Below are 17,144 nucleotides of genomic sequence, written 5' to 3'. Positions count from 1 at the left end.
GACTTGAAAGCCTACGACTTAAACGCCAGAGCTTGCGCACAAGGCGTTTAATTGAAAGCTAATTGCCAAGAGATAATCCGCTTACGGGACACTGCTTTCCCGTCGGACGATCCAGGCAAATTATTTGGCCCTTAATTGAATTTTTCCCCCGAAGGCGGAACGTGCGAATTTTGACTCTTACAGAATCATTTAAACAAGAAAATTTTCGGTTATTTCATTACGTACGGCATAATTTTCGCTTACTCTGGGGGTAAGCCTACAAACTACTTTGTCGTTGTTCTTGTTGCTGGGGGTGGGGCGCTAGGAAAGGCTAAAAAGATCTGGAAAAGGTGTTTCGCGTGGAGTTAAGGATACAGGAATTTTAGCATATTTAGGATTTATTTATTAGAATTAAAATGTAACAAATAAATAATGTGCATGTTAAACAGTACAGAAAAAATTATTCCTAATCAAATATAGAGTATTTATTTTAATTTTCGATGGTGAAAGAAGGATCTGTTTGACCATAGAATTTAGCATGTGCCCTTAGTAAGCTGGAGGTAGGATCACGCCTTGTTTGTTCATGTAATATTACCCAAGATTGAAATTTCATTAGAGATGCAACAAATTTACCCTGATTTATAACTTATAATTCTAGAGTGGCATTTAGTTTTTAGATTTTATTAACAAATAAAATCAAAGGAATTTTCGTTGTGCATCGAGAATTGCTTGCTCTCTCTCTCTCTCTAAGGCAAAAGGTTTGATAGTGAGAATATGCAATTAAAACACAGCCAATTTATATATATACATAGCCAATTTTATATATATATATATATATATGTATATATTATATATATATATATATATATATATCATACATACATACATACTACATACATACATACATACATACACAGGAATCTTTTAGAGCAAAAATCACAGGATGCTTGTTGGGGGCGGAATACTCAGGGTCAGGCTCCTCTCTCCTCTCTAAGGCAAAAGGTTCGATAATGAGAATATACAATTAAAATGCACAGCCCTTATATATATATATATATATATATATATATATATATATATATATATATATATATATATATATATATATATATATATATATACAGGGGTCTTTTAGAGAAAAAATCACAGGATCTTGCTGGTGGTAAACTTGGGGTCAGGCGTAGTGTGCAAAAGTAAATTTGGAATTCTATTCCTGGCAAGTTTTATCATACATACCAAAAGGATTCGTTCTCCGGATGACCGCTTCTTAATTAATTTAGCTCTGCCGCTACCTTTGGCAAATTCGCCCAGTTGCATCTAGTTGGGTGAATAGCGTCCCACAGTTTCTTTATCCCGTTTCAGAATTCTAATAAAAGAAAAAAGTATCAACTTCCCATTGATATCTTTCAGCCTCTTAGAGGCATAGTGACGTCAGTACGTCTCATGCAGTGCACTGTAGCATTACTTTAAGTTTTTTTTTACACCTTTCATTCTTCTTAATCTACCTCCGTTCATATTCTCTTTCTTCCATCTTCAAGCTTAAATTCGATGTATGAAAACATACGTGGATTAGAGAGGTGATCGTTTCCACGAATTTAGTAAAAGAGAAAGAACGAAGGAGTGAAGCGTAAATAAAAAAAAGAAACAAATTAAGAACACTGACTAATTTTGAAAGCAGTAATATTGGACCAGCGACTTACCACCCTCTCCTAACAATTGTTTCATAGTGCAACTGCTTTGAGGTTTTACCTCCCGTTACGCCTCTCAGACCTTTCCACTCCCAGTATCCGTTTCAGCGCTGAATGACCTCAGAGGCGCCAGCGCGTGGCCTTTTGCCTAATTTCAATATTCCATTCAGCGCCTCAGTGGAGTGGTCGGTATGGTGTTGGCGTGCCACCTCGGTGGTCGCAAGTTCGATTCTCGGACATTCCATTGAGGAGTGAGAGATGTGTATTTCTGGTGATAGAAGTTCACCCTCGACGTGGTTCGGAGTCACGTAAAGTGGTTGGTCCCGTTGCTGAATAACCACTGGTTCCATGCAACGTCAAACAAACAAACAATATTCCATTCCAGTAGGAGTCTGGAACGAAGAAGTCGGAGAGCATTGATGAGGTTGCCATGAAAACCTCACCCCCGAGAAGGACCTCTGTGCTCTGTCTCCCGCAGATCTAGCCGAACTCGCCGATCTGGGCGGTCGGGAGCGATAAGGCAGGTTCCCGCCGCGCGAATAATATCGGGGGACTCTTCCCCCCCCCCTCCCTCCCTACCTCTCTCCCTCCTTCCTCCCATCCCCAATAAGAAAATGCATCTTTGATATGTAAATGAGGCCTTTATTGGAAACATAATTTCGTTGCCATGCAGGCGCATATTTCTAAAAAAAAAAAAAAGGATTGGCCTTTGTAGATGGCGTCCCCCATGAGTTTAACCTTTATAAAATGCTTCTTAGATAATGCTGAAATATACGCAGTACCGTATATTAATATTCGCTAGCCACAGGTGACTTCATTTACATCTGTGTGAAGAAAGTAGCATATTGCCATACGATAATGGATGTTATCTGTGTGGACACATTCAAATAGAATATGATTAGACGATAGTGAGTATGATATTCCAGTACGCATATATATTCATATATATATATATATATATATATATATATATTATATATCATATATATAAAACTTAAATATCATAGATATATATATATATATATAGATATATATATACACACACAGTATGCACCTATCTATCGTGGGAACAAAATCATTATAAACAAACGTGACTATAAGTAGCACATTAGTACTATGGTAACGGCGACGAAGAAAGTAATGCGTTCTCATGGAAAAAAAGATTGCGAAGAAAACTATCTTTTACAAAAAAAGGCTAATTAAGATCAAAGGCAAATAAAATCATTCTAGTTTATAGAAAGCTCATTATATTTGAGTAAGGTCTTCATATGAGGTCCTGCTGTCTTGGTTTAACTTAAGATTAGCGTTTTTTTTTTCTTTAAGAGCAAAGGTTAATGGAACTTCCAGGCTGATGACTGGCATGCTCCTGCAGGAGTTTTCCTCCATAATGTTTGTAAATGTTCTCGTCTTTGGTGCAAATAGTTTGCTATGCAGGAAAATACAGAGTCAAAAGGCTAACATTTTTAACTTTTAATTCAAGGCCGACGGCGTTTGACGAGAACTCAAGGGTAAATGGATGTTTTCTCCAAAGCTGCATAATTTAGCAAGTTATGGAGAGGTGAGAAATATAATACTATGGCTTGAAACGACTGGTTTCTTTCTTAAAAGGTGAATAATGTTAAGTGTTCTCAATTCATCAGATAGAAAGTAATGGTTGTTCAGATACCTTTAGTTGCAATTTAAACTAACAATGTCGTGGGGGACAACTCCCTTAAGAGGTGAGTTTGTCATATGGCCTGACCTCAGATAAGACGGTAGAACGTTCCATTGGTCTTTGCTCTTGAAAAGGGTAATTCATTTTGTTTCTCTGTTCTTTGATTCCTGAAATATATTGTCAGTTATATCAAAGAGGAAGTAGGTCCGAGTTTGATTCACATTCTGAATTATAAGCTTAGTTGGAAAATTGGTTTGGTTTTTAAACTAGAGATATATAGCTTTTATTTTTATGTAGGGTTAAAATCATTACCCCGCGTCGCTTACTACAATCAGTTGTGACATTTTATCTAAGAAAAGTTCCCGATTGGCATCTCCGTATTGTGGGCACGTCCTTTGATTGCTAATTCAAAAGCGTTCGTATGATAACAGATTGTTTTTATAAAGTACCATATAAATCATTGCACGTGCATTATGGCGTTGGTATGATTACCAGTCTCTTTTTCTTTTTGTTAAGTACTATGTATCTTATTGTGCACGTGTATTTTGGCGTTGGTATGATTATATAATTACCAGTCTTTTTTTTTAAGTCCTATATAACTTATTACGTACGTTAATTATGGTAATATTTTATTTCTTGTAGACTCAGGAAGGGGGTAATTGGAGTCTGAGAACTTGTCTATCTCAGTGACCTTTTTGAATGAAAAAAATAAAATACGAGAGAGAGAGCACTCTATAGGACGGGTATTCAGAGCTCCAGATGAAGAGTCTCTTTTCATTATTACATTCAGCTTTAGCTTTTCTTTTTATTCAGTATATAGGCAGGATTCTGAAAAAGCCAAGAGGGGGGATGTAACTTAAAAATTAAGAACCCGTGCCCTTTTTTTCATTTTAGGGATTGTGAAGTGATTTTTACATGGGGCCATTTTTATGAAGTTTTTGAGAGAATGAATATTTTTACATTACCTTTACCTCTACCTCAGGTCTTTCATTCTGCCGTTGATAGAGCTCTCCCTGTATGTTGATCTTCTAAGCAAAGATTGCTCAGATTGGTGGTTTTCTTTTTCATAGTAATGTAATTATGATTCATTTACATCATGCAACTTTTATATTTTTTATCTTTAATATCTGCGCGTCAAGGAGTAGACCGTGCAATTCGCTATTCAGAACATCATTTCTATTCTGTTGAGCTGCCACGTTGTCACACTGTCTATAGTTCATTCACATCAACCGTGGATTTGATTGACTGTTGATAAGCCAATGACAGGGCAGGAAACTCTCAGTCTCTCTCGAGAGTTCACATGGGTAGGATCTATGCTCAACCTCTCCTGAGGGGTACGTCTTTCAAAAGTATACCTCAGGAGAGATGGAACATACATCGATAGAGACTGAGGAGAGTTTCCAGCCCTGTGATTGGCTTATCAACAGCCAATCAGGAGCATCGTAAGGGACGGGCCTAGACATCAGATGCACCGTTGATGTGAATCTACTATAGTATGGAAGTGGGAACGTTTTTCCTGGCTATGTAGCTGGTTCCAGTACTCTTAAGTTTACGCTTTAAATTTCCAGTCACCGTTCATTGCCTTAGCGGATATTCATGTAACATACGCACGCGCACGCAAAGGGTGGAAGTTAGTCTACTTAAATATAGTCCTGATTTTTAAACCAGTGTTTTAATGGGCCTGTTATACTTGAGACGTATCCTGTTTTAATAGAAGAAATTATTTACATATGTGTATATAAAATGTGTGTTTATATATATAACTGATTCTTTAAGATATGATTATAGGCTCGTAAATGAAGGTCAATGCCACCACGAAGCAAAAATGAAGCAACGGAGTGGTTGGCAACATGGCAGGCCTTTCGACACTTGGTTCTGCTAGTAAAGGACCGTGTGTCAAAAGGCCTAGAAACCACTCCGTTGTTTCAATTGTCCTTTGTGGTATTTGCCTTTATAATATATATATATATATATATTATAATATATATATACTATATATATATATATATATATATATATATATATATATATATATATATATATATATATAATATATATAGATTTATATATATGCGCTTCGCCCTCTATTTGATTATTTCTTATTTTTTGTATTCGTTCTTTGTCCTTTATTGTTTGTGAATCTTCTGTTTGGACCTACCCCGTGGATTCTACCTCGTATTGAATAATGATTATAATATTTAAGCCTTTAGGCTGATCATATTTTAGGCACGCTTTTGAAGCAATATAGTAGAGCTTTCAAGTGTTGTGAATATAAATAGCACATTCAATAATAACAGAGGAGTTTCGTTTCGTACTATGGAACAGAAAACGGAAGTTGTCCCGTCACCAGTAGTAAGAAATGGCGGGGGAAGGCCTGATTCTTCTTCGATTAAAAAATCATTAGGAGACGAGATCCTGCAGACATCATTAAGTCTCGCCAGTTCAGTGTCGTGATGTCAGCCTGACTGCCATGAAGACCTGAGAGAGAGAGAGAGAGAGAGAGAGAGAGAGATGATTAAAAAAGGGGGGCATCTGACTAGCTGTATAATATCAGCCTGACTGTCATTAAGTCCTGGCAAATTTATCGCCTGAGAGAGAGAGAGAGAGAGAGAGAGAGAGAGAGAGAGAGAGAGAGAGGAGCATCTGACTCCACGGCTCTGGCTATATAATAGTTATTGCTGACGCCCCTGGAGATTGGCGTATAAATCCTTTCCTCGGGCGTCTCTGATCTACCGGCCCGGACGGATTCCCCGTGAAATCGATGGTGTCCATTTGGAACAGCGGTGATTGATAGTGCGGAAGGTGGGCTCATCCCACGCCTTGACAGCACTGCCCCTTAATTCACGCGCTAGGCCGACGCTGAGTGATACAGTGCTGCCGGCGTATGTTTGTTTGTTTGTTTGTTTGCGCGAGGGAAAATATTAGAATTTTTTATCTCAAAAACAAAGCACGGTTCCTTAGATATTTCAGTTCTCTTTCCTTCTAGTGTATTGTTAGCTATCTTTTCTTCCTCCTTCTTTTGCTTCTCATATCTTTCCGCTGTTTTTATCTATCGTTTCTTCTTTCGTCTTCATTTTGCCTGTCATATCGTTCCGCTGCTTTTATCTATACACGACCATTTATGTATTTTTTCTTTCTGTCATATTCCTAATTATCTGTTTTTTTTTATCCATTAGCCTTCTTGAATGACAAAACCTTGAATCTTTGCGATTTTTTCCGTCGCACTTTTCAGTATTAATCGTAAGTTAAAAAATCTATATTGTTTTTGTATTGGTTTGTTATAGTCTGCATTCAACTCTCCTTTTGTGTAATTAATATTGAAATTTGCAAATTTCATTCAGGTGTACACCCTTTCTTACGAATTGTGGCTCTGATGACAAAACCTCTCCTTCGGCATTCATTTCTCACCATTTATAGACATTTCCAATCTCCCATTACCATGCTTTTTCATTCCTTCGTTTTTAGCTTTATATTCTCGTTATATATTTTTATCAGCCATTCATTATCATTTACGATCCCGGCAGTTTACATTTTATACCCTTTGTTCGTCCACTTGTATATAATACCATTCTTCAGATGTGGTTACTTACCAGTCGTTAACTCGTCCGTGTTCTTCCTTATAATTTCCAGTCAGTCGTCCAATATGCATATTTTATTTCTTTCTTTTTTTAACATTTTACATCGGTGTTGTGAGGTTGACTCCTAACCCCGTAGTTATTTTTGTATATTCGCCAAATTTTGAGTTTTTAGTGAGCTTGATTAATGAAAGATTCTACAAAAGTTATTGCACTACCAGAGGTTGTGTGCAGTAGTTGGAAGATTTCAGAGATCCACGTCAAGTCTCTTTCATCTCTTTCAGCATCTTACCACACTATACGGACCACCTTTGGGCAAATAGCCAGTGACACTAAGCCTGGTTGATATGCACCAAGGAATGACCAGCGTACATCCATAATACAATTTTTGAAATTTGAAAGCAGCTCCTCCCTCGTCCTTTGTAAATTCTTGTTTCTCACACAAATAACAGTTAATTTTAACCAATAAATCAGACTTTCGCCATTTGCTGCGTATTTGCTTTCACTTCTAATGATTTTTACATTATTTTAAAGATTTTTGTAGTTTTCACTAATAGCGACTCTGAAAGGCATCATTATGCAAAGCCCACTATGTCAGTTTCTACTAAATGAGAATCCCTTGCAATGATACTTTCTTTAAACGTCGTGTCCGAGTTCAGTCAACTTATATGTCTGATCGAGTCTCCTTCGTAAATTACTTTTCTCAAATGATCGCCAACCTCTGCCTTCGCAGCCGTGTGATATCTGCTTTTTGAATGATATTAGTGTTTACAGCTATCTTTAGTACACAAATAGTAGTGTCAGTGTAGCCTGCTCGGCGATACTATACAGAGAGAGAGAGAGAGAGAGAGAGAGAGAGAGAGAGAGAGAGAGAGAGAGAGAGAGAGTGATCCCCGTAGGGAGTTGAAAAATTTGATTTGGTTTTAATTCCATTTTAAAAGGGAAGTCTTTGAAAGGGAATTCTTGATGGCGAAAGTCCCTCTACAGACAGCGAGATAAAAGATTATATTCGTCCACATGCAAGAGTCTCCTTTACTTTTGCTCTGTGTGTAATCAAAGGTTTTCGCTAAAATCTCTCTCATACAATTTAGGGAACCGGACGGGGGAAATAACGCGGGGTTGTGGCATGCCGGGCCCATAAGTAATCTGCGAGGTTGAATGTAGAGAGGGGGAAAATCCAATTTTTTTCCCTTTTTCCCCTCTTTTATTCCTTTGGGGAATTTCAATACGAAAGACCGATCCCCTCCCTCTCTTCTTCAATAAAATGGGAGCAAAAAGAGGGAATGTGATATTCGGATATCCATTTTCTCTTTCTCTCTTTTATTTATCTTGTTTCTTCTATAGATAATTACGGTTTCATGCTCTCGTGCAATAATTGTTAATGTGCAAAGGGCTTGGGATAGAAGGGACGTTTGGTGGTGATATGTAGAGAAATAATATTGTTCGAGTGGGGTATTGTTACCCTGCAGAACTGAAGCGCTGCGGCAGTCCCTCTGATTCCTATACATTTATCTCATGCTTCGTCCATCCTCTCTCTCTCTCTCTCTCTCTCTGTAGATTAAGCTGTTCTAAATCAGTCAGGGTTTATTTTTAGGTAAACTCTCTCAGATAGAATGTGTTGACTGAATCTTGTATATATAAAACCGGCGTATGCCTCGAAATCCGTACCCCTGCTAATGTCGTTAACTTTAGGAGAGGGACCCGTAACAGAGTTGTAAATTATTTTCTTTTTTTTTACTTAACCTATTTGTATTTGCGCTGTAAATACAGGATAGCTTTGTATTCCAAAATAAAGACGAAATGTCATTTTGTAATTATAAATGTACGGTAAATTTATGGTGGTTCAGTATGGTTTTCTTTGCCGTGTGGTTCAGATTTTGTTTGATTTTGAAGGTTGTTGTCACGGCTGTATTGGTAGTTTGGAGGTATTGTTTAAATTTTTATATATATATAATATATATATATATATAATATATATATATATATATATATATATATATATATAAGGATAGGTATATATATATATATATATATATATATATATATATATATATTATATATTTTATATAAGTATATATATATATATATATATATATATATATAAATATATATAATATTGACTGGTAAAAATGTTTCTGTAACAAACAGAGTTCCATCTAATAAAGGAGCCATAAAACACCAAAATAGAGAAAAAGGTTACTATATTTCAGAGACTGCTGTATCCCTCTTCAGGTAGATGAATGAGAAAAATTCACCAGAAAAGGTGGTATTTATACCAAGAGGTCCATCCCCAACAAACGTTTTCCACCAAGTACAAGCCATTTTAAGTCACCCCCCCCGCTGATAATCTTCCTCTAATCTTCTTAAGGGTTGGTTGAATGAAGACGTTGTCGATCGTGTCCGAAATCCATCCTCCTTTTGAGATGTTCATTACCTCCTCTCTTTTATTAAGGCCGATTCCATCATTTGACTCTTGTACCGGCAGTTGCTGCTATAAATTACACGTGGACAAATTCCAGTTTATTCTATGGTTATGTTCATTTATATGGTTGAAAATAGCCGAGTTCTGTTGTCCATACCTAACTGACCGTTTGTGTTGTATTAATCTCTGGGGAAGGGATTTACCTGTAAATCCGATGTAAGATTGGTCACAGTCCTGGCATGGGATTTCGTATACCCCAGAGTCCTTTGGAGATGTCTTTTGTTGGACGTTAATCAGGGATTTGGCTAAGGTGTTTGGGTAAGTAAATACAAAAGGGTTCGATTTTCCGAGGGGGTTGGTTATTCTCTTAATCGTGTCCAGGTGGGGAATTATTTTATTGTTGGGTGTTATCTCTGGTCTTGTCTTTAGGGGGTCGGTAGAACTGATCAGACTACACCGGCTGAAAAAACCAAAAACACTTTTTTAGAAAGAAATGCCTCAAAGAACAGTACTACCAAAAATGTACGGGGATTCGGGAGATGGACTCTGCATCGGACCCCTTCCCTCTCTCACAAAACAAGATTTTCCTGGAGGAAAGGAATCACCGATACGAAAAACGACATCTTCGTACTACGCAGAGTGATATATGGAACCCAGTCTAATCTTTCGCCTCCTCACTACGGACCACATATACAGGTATCTGATTTCATTCTGTTCCGACATTGCTGCCTATAATAGCGTGACTCAATCCAACAGACTTCTACGCAAGTTAAATAACCTAATAGACAATAGTTGCATGGAATAATCTTGAGCAACAAGACAAAGTTTTAAACTTATACCAACACCCCCTTACTGTAAATCAACATTTAGTTTTAAATTTAGGCTTATCCTTTGCCCTTATGCCAGACCGCAAAAACAACCTAGACTTCATAGTGGCTTTTGAGATAAATTCATATCTGACAAAAACTACAACCGTGAAGAGATATGTTTAAAACAAAAAGGAGTGTTACTAAATGCTTTAACTGACTTACATAAGAAATATCCTGTTCCCCGCAGATTCATGATAGCCATCCACTCGCTAAAAAAGTTAGATGTTATAATAAGTAGATCCGACAAAGACGGCAAAATCGTAATAATGGACAAAGACTTCTACCTTGACAAAATCAACCAGCTCCTTAAAAGCGACACAAACACATACTAACAAAAAACTGACGAAAAAATTCCCCTCCAAAACAAAAAACGTCCCCACAGAATTTTTTCGGAAAGTAAGATTAATTGGCAAAGACACAAAAAGAGTATTGAATGAAACTATTAGAGAATTTAAAGTAATCAATCCTAAATTACCCTATTTTTATGGCCTTCCCAAAACTCACAAAGACAATCTCCCATTCAGACCCATCGTTTCATGTGCCGGTGCTTTCAATTACAAAATTTCTAAATGGTTAGCTGGCCTCCTTTCCCCTTTTTTTAGGCACTTTTTTCTCCCAGTCACATTAAACATTCGGAAGATTTTTGTCACAAATTCAGAGGAAGCACATATAACCACTTCACAACATAAAACTTTTTAAGCCTTGATGTAGATTCCTGTTCACTAAAGTACCAGTACAGACGTTCTTCAGTTTTTAAGGGTAAAATTATCCCCCTATTCAGATCATTTCCCATTGGCGCTTGACAAAATAATAAAGCTAGTTGAATTATGTGCATCTAATAACGTATTTTCATTCGGGGAATCATTCTACAAGCAAAAATTCGGTGTAGATGGGTAGTTCCTTTAAGTCTGTTCTAGCCAATCTGTACATGGAATACTTTGAAACTACAGTAATAAATGCAATAAAACCCAAAAACATGCTGTGGATGAGATACGTGGATGATATCCTAACATTTTGGGATAATAGGTGGGGCAATTTCAATGAATTCCTCTCGAAATTAAACACATTAGTGCCCAGCATCAAATTTAAAAAGTTGAATGGGAAACAGACAACAAAATTCCTTTTTCTTGATGTTTTAATAATCAGAGATACGACAGAATACAAATTTAACCATATACAGAAAACCCAACGTTCTCACTTTTCATACATTCACTACTTTAGCTATCATGACATTTCTATCAAAATAGGTGTAGCTATTAACTTGTTCTTAAGAGCCTTACGAATTTGTTCCCCAGAATTCCTGGAAAAAGAATTTGAACTAATTCGCAAGCAACTTTTCGTCTTTAAAATATCCTGAACATATAATTGAGAAAGCAAATTCACAAAGCTAACGTAATTTTTTTTCTACCGAACCCCGGCCCCCCCTCCCCCCTAAAGACAAGACCCAGAGATACACCCAACAATAAAATAATAACCCTCCCCCCCACCTGGACACGATTAAGAGGAATTAACCCCCAATCGGAAAATCGAACCCTTTTGTATTTACTTACCCAAAACACCTTAGCCAAATCCCTGATTAACGTCACAACAAAAGACATCTCCAAAGGACTCTGGGGTATACGAAATCCCATGCCAGGACTGTGACCAATCTTACATCGGATTTACAGGTAAATCCCCTTCCCAGAGAATTAATACAACACAAACGGTCAGTTAGGTATGGACAACAGAACTCGGCTATTTTCAACCATATAAACTGAACATAACCATAAGAATAAACTGGAATTTGTCACGTGTAATTTATAGCAGCAACTGACGGTACAAGAGTCAAATGATGGAATCGGCCTTATAAAAGAGAGGCAGGTAATGAACATCTCAAAAGAGGATGGATTTCGGACACGATCGACAACGTCTTCATTCAACCAACCCTTAAGAAAGATTAGAAGGAAGATTATCAGCGGGGGTGACTTAAAATGGCTTGTTTGTGGATGGACCTCTTGGTATAAATACCAACCTTTCTGTGAACTTTTCCTCATTCATCTACCTGAAGAGGGAGACAGCAGTCTCTGAAATATAGTACTTTTTTCTCTATTTTGGTTGTTTTTATGGGCTCCTTTTATTAGATATATATATATATATATATATATATATATATATATATATATATATATATTATATATATTTATTTGTACTTTCTTGAAATGTTTTTAAGGCTGTTTGGTACAAATTCTAGCCGATACCTAAGATATTTTGGTATAGGTAAGGTATCCTGCTTCCTTAGAGTAAGTGAAATTTCCTTAACTAAATTGGTATTTCAGTCACATTATTTGAGATTGTAATCTACCTGAGAAAGAGCATAGACTAGGATTACGCTTCATTTGTAATACTCTAGATTGCGATATTTCACTTGACTTTGATAAGTTATTCTTTTCAGTGCCGTTGTCACAAGATATTCATCTTTATGAATATTGATATTCATGTCATGGAGTACCCATCGTACATGCCATTGATTTTGATATTTCGTATTTGTGAAAACTTCTGGTCTTGAATATGTCAGGTTATTTTATGTATCTTAATAAATCTATGTCCTTCTCGGCTTCTTTTCCTAAAGGCATTGCTAGCCATAGGTAGCACAGAATGCCATTATATTAATATAACTCTTACCATACCGGAAGTTTTTGAAACTCCCGTATTTCTTCTTTGAAACTCCCGTATTTCTTCAACTTTATAACAATGAGAAAAGTTTAATCTTTATTCATTTGGCCATTTTTTGCTTTCACTAAGCGTTAGTTACTAGTGATGCTGTTATGAGAATTCCCTCTTGATTCTCTTGTCTCTGCACAAGATTTTATTTTATTTATCTATTTATTTATTTATTTATTTATTTTTGTAGAGACAATATCTAATTTGGTTGACCCTCATAAACAGGAGCGTTTTTAATGCAAGTTTTGGATGAAAGCATCCTTACGTCTGTCTCATTGTTTTAACTAGATTAAAAGACTCTTGACTAGACTTCAAACCACTATCATTTAGAGTTCAATATTTGATTAGACTTTAAGCTAGCAGCATGTAGTAGAGCTTAATGATACCCCCATATTTTTGTGTTTGTTTTTTAACTTCGGATGATGTATGGAATATTTAATTGATTACCGAGATGTTATGCGATATAAAAACTTACCCCATTTCGTAACATTAAATCGTCGTGTTCTACATGTCTTGATCAAGAATTTTGCCCGGATTAGTTGATTTGTCATCATCAATATCTGTACCTTTGGCACGATAAACCCCAAGCGTTTTGAACTGCATATTTCCTCTCCGACATGCGATTGGCACTGAAGTTTATAACGCTAAAGATTTTATTTATTTGCTATTTAGCAATCCTCCTGAGCTGTTGTTCATTTTATTCAGATTCCTTCCCTTTAGTTTTATTAGCGTTAGTTTTATAAATACTTTTTTTTTTTTTTTTTTTTTTTTTGAGCTGAAATTAACCGGCCGTCACATCTGCCTGCTTCATATAATACTGAGTCCTTTGCTTATTGCCAGAAACGGATTTAATTCCGGCAGCTGTGTATATCCGACTGCAAGATAGAGTGCGCCAGATTTCCTGGCTGTCCATTTTAACTGCAGCCAATTCCTTTCTCCAGCCAGCTTGCTTAAATCAAAGAATTTAAGTTTTCAATGCTGAAATCCCTTTAGGGGTGTAGGGCCGTCAGTGCACCTCATGCCGAGGCACTGTAGGACATTACGTGAGGTAATTTGCAGCGTGCCTTCGACCCCTAGCTGCAACCCCTTCCGTTCCTTTTAAAGTACCTCCTTTCGTATTCTCTTTCTTCCAACTTACTTTCCACCCTTTCCTATTTAATAATTAATTCATAGTTCAACTGCGAGCTTTTCCTCCTGTTACATCTTTCAAACCTTTTTACTGTCGATTTCCGTTTCAGCGTTGAATGACCTCATAGGTCCCAGCGCTTGCCCTGCGGCCAAAATACTATATTTTATTTCATTTATATTAGTACTGAAAAGTGTTACTGATTCTGACATGTTGTAGGGTTGTTGCTTTTTTTTCAGAGTGTTTTCTGTGTAGGTTTACGAAGCCATTTCCACTACATGGGATTTTATTATGCTCGTTATTAGATATATAGGGAAGATATAGATGTTTGGGGGATGGATTACGATTAGAATAATCGCGCGAATTATGTTTTGTTGTCCTCAGTGGCAATTATAATGTTTCGTTTCAATCCTCTCTCTCCTCTCTTAAGAAAAGTTTCCAGTTACCGAAGGCTTTATTTTGCATACCTCTACATGCGACGAAAGCGTCTTCTCGAATTGTCATGAATATACCCGGGTTGCTTTGAATGAATGTAGTCGTCTCGTCCCTGACACATACTTTTAATTGTGGCGTAATGTGTCTGGCAGTGGTGGACGTCAGTTTACATCCCTCCTCGCCGAGTTGAACGGGAGATAAAAAAAAAAGTGGATCCCGCGCCGCAGCTTGAAACATGGCCGTGACACGCTTCATAACAATTTCCGGTGACAATATCCGAGATGAAAGACGCCCTCCCCCGCTCCCTCCCCCCCCCCCCGCCCCCCCCCCCCCCCCCCCCCCCCCCCCCCCCTCGGCTCTTTTGCCTCGCCTCGCCTTGCCTTCCCCCAACCTCCGAAAATTAACCCCCCCCCCCCCCCCCTCCCCCCATCCCCTCCCCTCTCTCTCTCTCTCTCTCTCTCTCTCTCTCTCTCTCTCTTGCACTGTGTGTGTGTGTGTGTGTGAGAAGTGTCCGTCTTTTACTTCCCTTTACCCCTATCTCTCTCTCTCTCTCTCTCATGCGCGCGCTGTGTGTAGTGTCCGTCTTTTATACTTGCTTTTCCTTATACTCTCTCTCTCTCTCATCTCTCTCTCTCTTTCTTTTATTTCTCTGTTATTCTTCATCCCCCATACATTTGCGCTGAAGGTCCGTCTGCCACCTTCCCAATTGACTAAACTCCCTGTTCTCTTTGTGCTTATATTGTGCGTGAATACTTTATTGCAATGAATATAAGTTTTTTTTCGATAACAAACGGCACAAAAAATAGTTTTTTAATAGATCATTTAGGTGAAAAAAAGGAAAAGAGACTATTTAATCTGTATAACCTTCAAGGAAATATTTACTCAGTCTGTATATATATATATATAAATATATATGTTTATATATATATATATATATATATATATATATATATAGTATATATTTATATATATATAATATATATATATATTATATATATATATATAATCCATGAATTTAAATTTGATATTGCTTTTTGTTAGACTGGGTTGGCCTTTTGCCAGATTCGGTCCTTCTCCTGAGCCGGCATATTTTTCATAAGCGGTTGAATTATAAATGGGAGTAATCTATTTCGTTTGAGACCCCAAAAGAATTGTCACAATGGTTCTTATTTTCATCCGTGAAACTTATTTATATTGTTATGGGTTTTTGTTTCCTTTGCATTCTGATGAAGGGGTCGTCATGATATTGAATTAGTGCGTAGTTTCTTAGTTGGGGGTGGGGGTGGTAGTGCCGTCAGTGCGCTTCTTGCGGTTCACTGTAGGCATTACTTGAGGTTCTTTGCAGCGTGCCTTAGGCCCCTAGCTGCAACCCCTTTCGTTCCCTTTACTGCAGCTCCTTTTTTCTTCTTTTTCTCACATCTTAATTTCAACCCTGTCCTAACAATTGTTTCATTTAGCAACTACGAGGTTTTCCTCCTTTTACACCTTTTAAATCTTTTTACCGTCAATTTCCGTTTCAGCGCTGAATGATCTCATTGGTCCCAGTGCTTGGCCTTTGGCCTAAATTCTATATTCAAGTCATTCTAGTCAAGGTATCATTTGGTTTCGACAGTCCGTTTGAAAGAAATATTGCGACCATTTATTTTATAGTTCCACAGTCATTGGCAACGGCCGGAAGGCCGTACCCCGCCGAGCCGGAAACCCGCTGAAAAAAACAGCCGATTTTGGACAGACAACTTTATGAACTTCCTCTCTCTCTCTCTCTCTCTCTCTCTCGTTTCCGAAAACAGGACCCATGAAGCAGCACTGCCAAAATCCGTGGATTATCGTCCTCGGATGTCAAGATGAAAAACTGGCTGTGGGTTGCGTCCGTTTATTGACTCTGGACGTTTAGCCAAAATGCGGGCAGCTAATATGAGTTCGTTAATGTGTCGGCTGCGAGGTACGGGTTGCTGAACGAAGTCAGTGCCACGGAGGGATGAGTGGGTCATGTTCTCTTATCAAGATCTTTCTGAAGACTGATCTCGCTCTGTATTTCCCATTACCTTTTGTTACTTTAGAAATAAGCCGTATTCTTTAGAAGCTTGAATTTCAAGTCAGTGGTCCCTGTGGCCTTGACCCATATGAATGGAGTTCATCTTCTTAATAATAATAATAATAATAATAATAATAATAATAATAATAATAATAATAATAGTATTAGATCTTTGATTTGGTCATCCTTTCTAAGCTTTCATTGTAAAAGATGTGTCAGCTGTTAGCATTCTCAAGCCACGGGCTGCGCCGTAGCCTCTGTATATAAAACCTTCCATAGTATAGAATCTGTGTTGAAGTCCTTCATGTGATTTTTTTTTACTATCACAGCCATCCTATTCGACTGGGTGGTTTTTATAGTGTGGGGTTCCGGGTTGCATCCTGCCTCCTTAGGAGTCCATCACATTTCTCACTATGTGCACTGTTTCCAGGAGCACACTCTTCTGCATGAGTCCTGGAGCTAATTCGGCATCCAGTTTTTCCAGGTTCGAGTTCAGGGATCTTGGGATCGTGCCTCCTAGAATCCATATGATTATGGGTACAATTTCCACTGGCATATCCCATATCCTTCTTATTTCTATTTTCAGGTCTTGATTCTTATCCAATTTTTCTATTTCTTTCTCATCTACTCTGATGTCCCATGGTATTGCGACATCAATGAG

At 37.6% G+C, this 17,144-nt stretch overlaps 1 protein-coding gene across 1 annotated transcript in view; it reads left to right on the top strand.

Annotated features, from left to right (window-relative positions):
• LOC135213901 (peripheral plasma membrane protein CASK-like) overlaps positions 1-9,140 on the top strand; it is a 164,298-nt gene extending 155,158 nt beyond the window's left edge. Inside the window, exon 11 of the mRNA XM_064247997.1 lies at positions 9,129-9,140. Coding sequence (XP_064104067.1) covers positions 9,129-9,140 — 12 coding nt within the window. The remainder of the gene's footprint in view (positions 1-9,128) is intronic.
• The last annotated feature ends 8,004 nt before the right edge of the window (positions 9,141-17,144 follow it).

The sequence above is a fragment of the Macrobrachium nipponense genome, chromosome 43 (assembly GCF_015104395.2).
Source record: "Macrobrachium nipponense isolate FS-2020 chromosome 43, ASM1510439v2, whole genome shotgun sequence".
NCBI lineage: Eukaryota > Metazoa > Arthropoda > Malacostraca > Decapoda > Palaemonidae > Macrobrachium > Macrobrachium nipponense.
The sequence above is the reverse complement of the archived record's forward strand: the minus strand, read 5'-3'. Positions and strand labels throughout refer to the sequence as shown.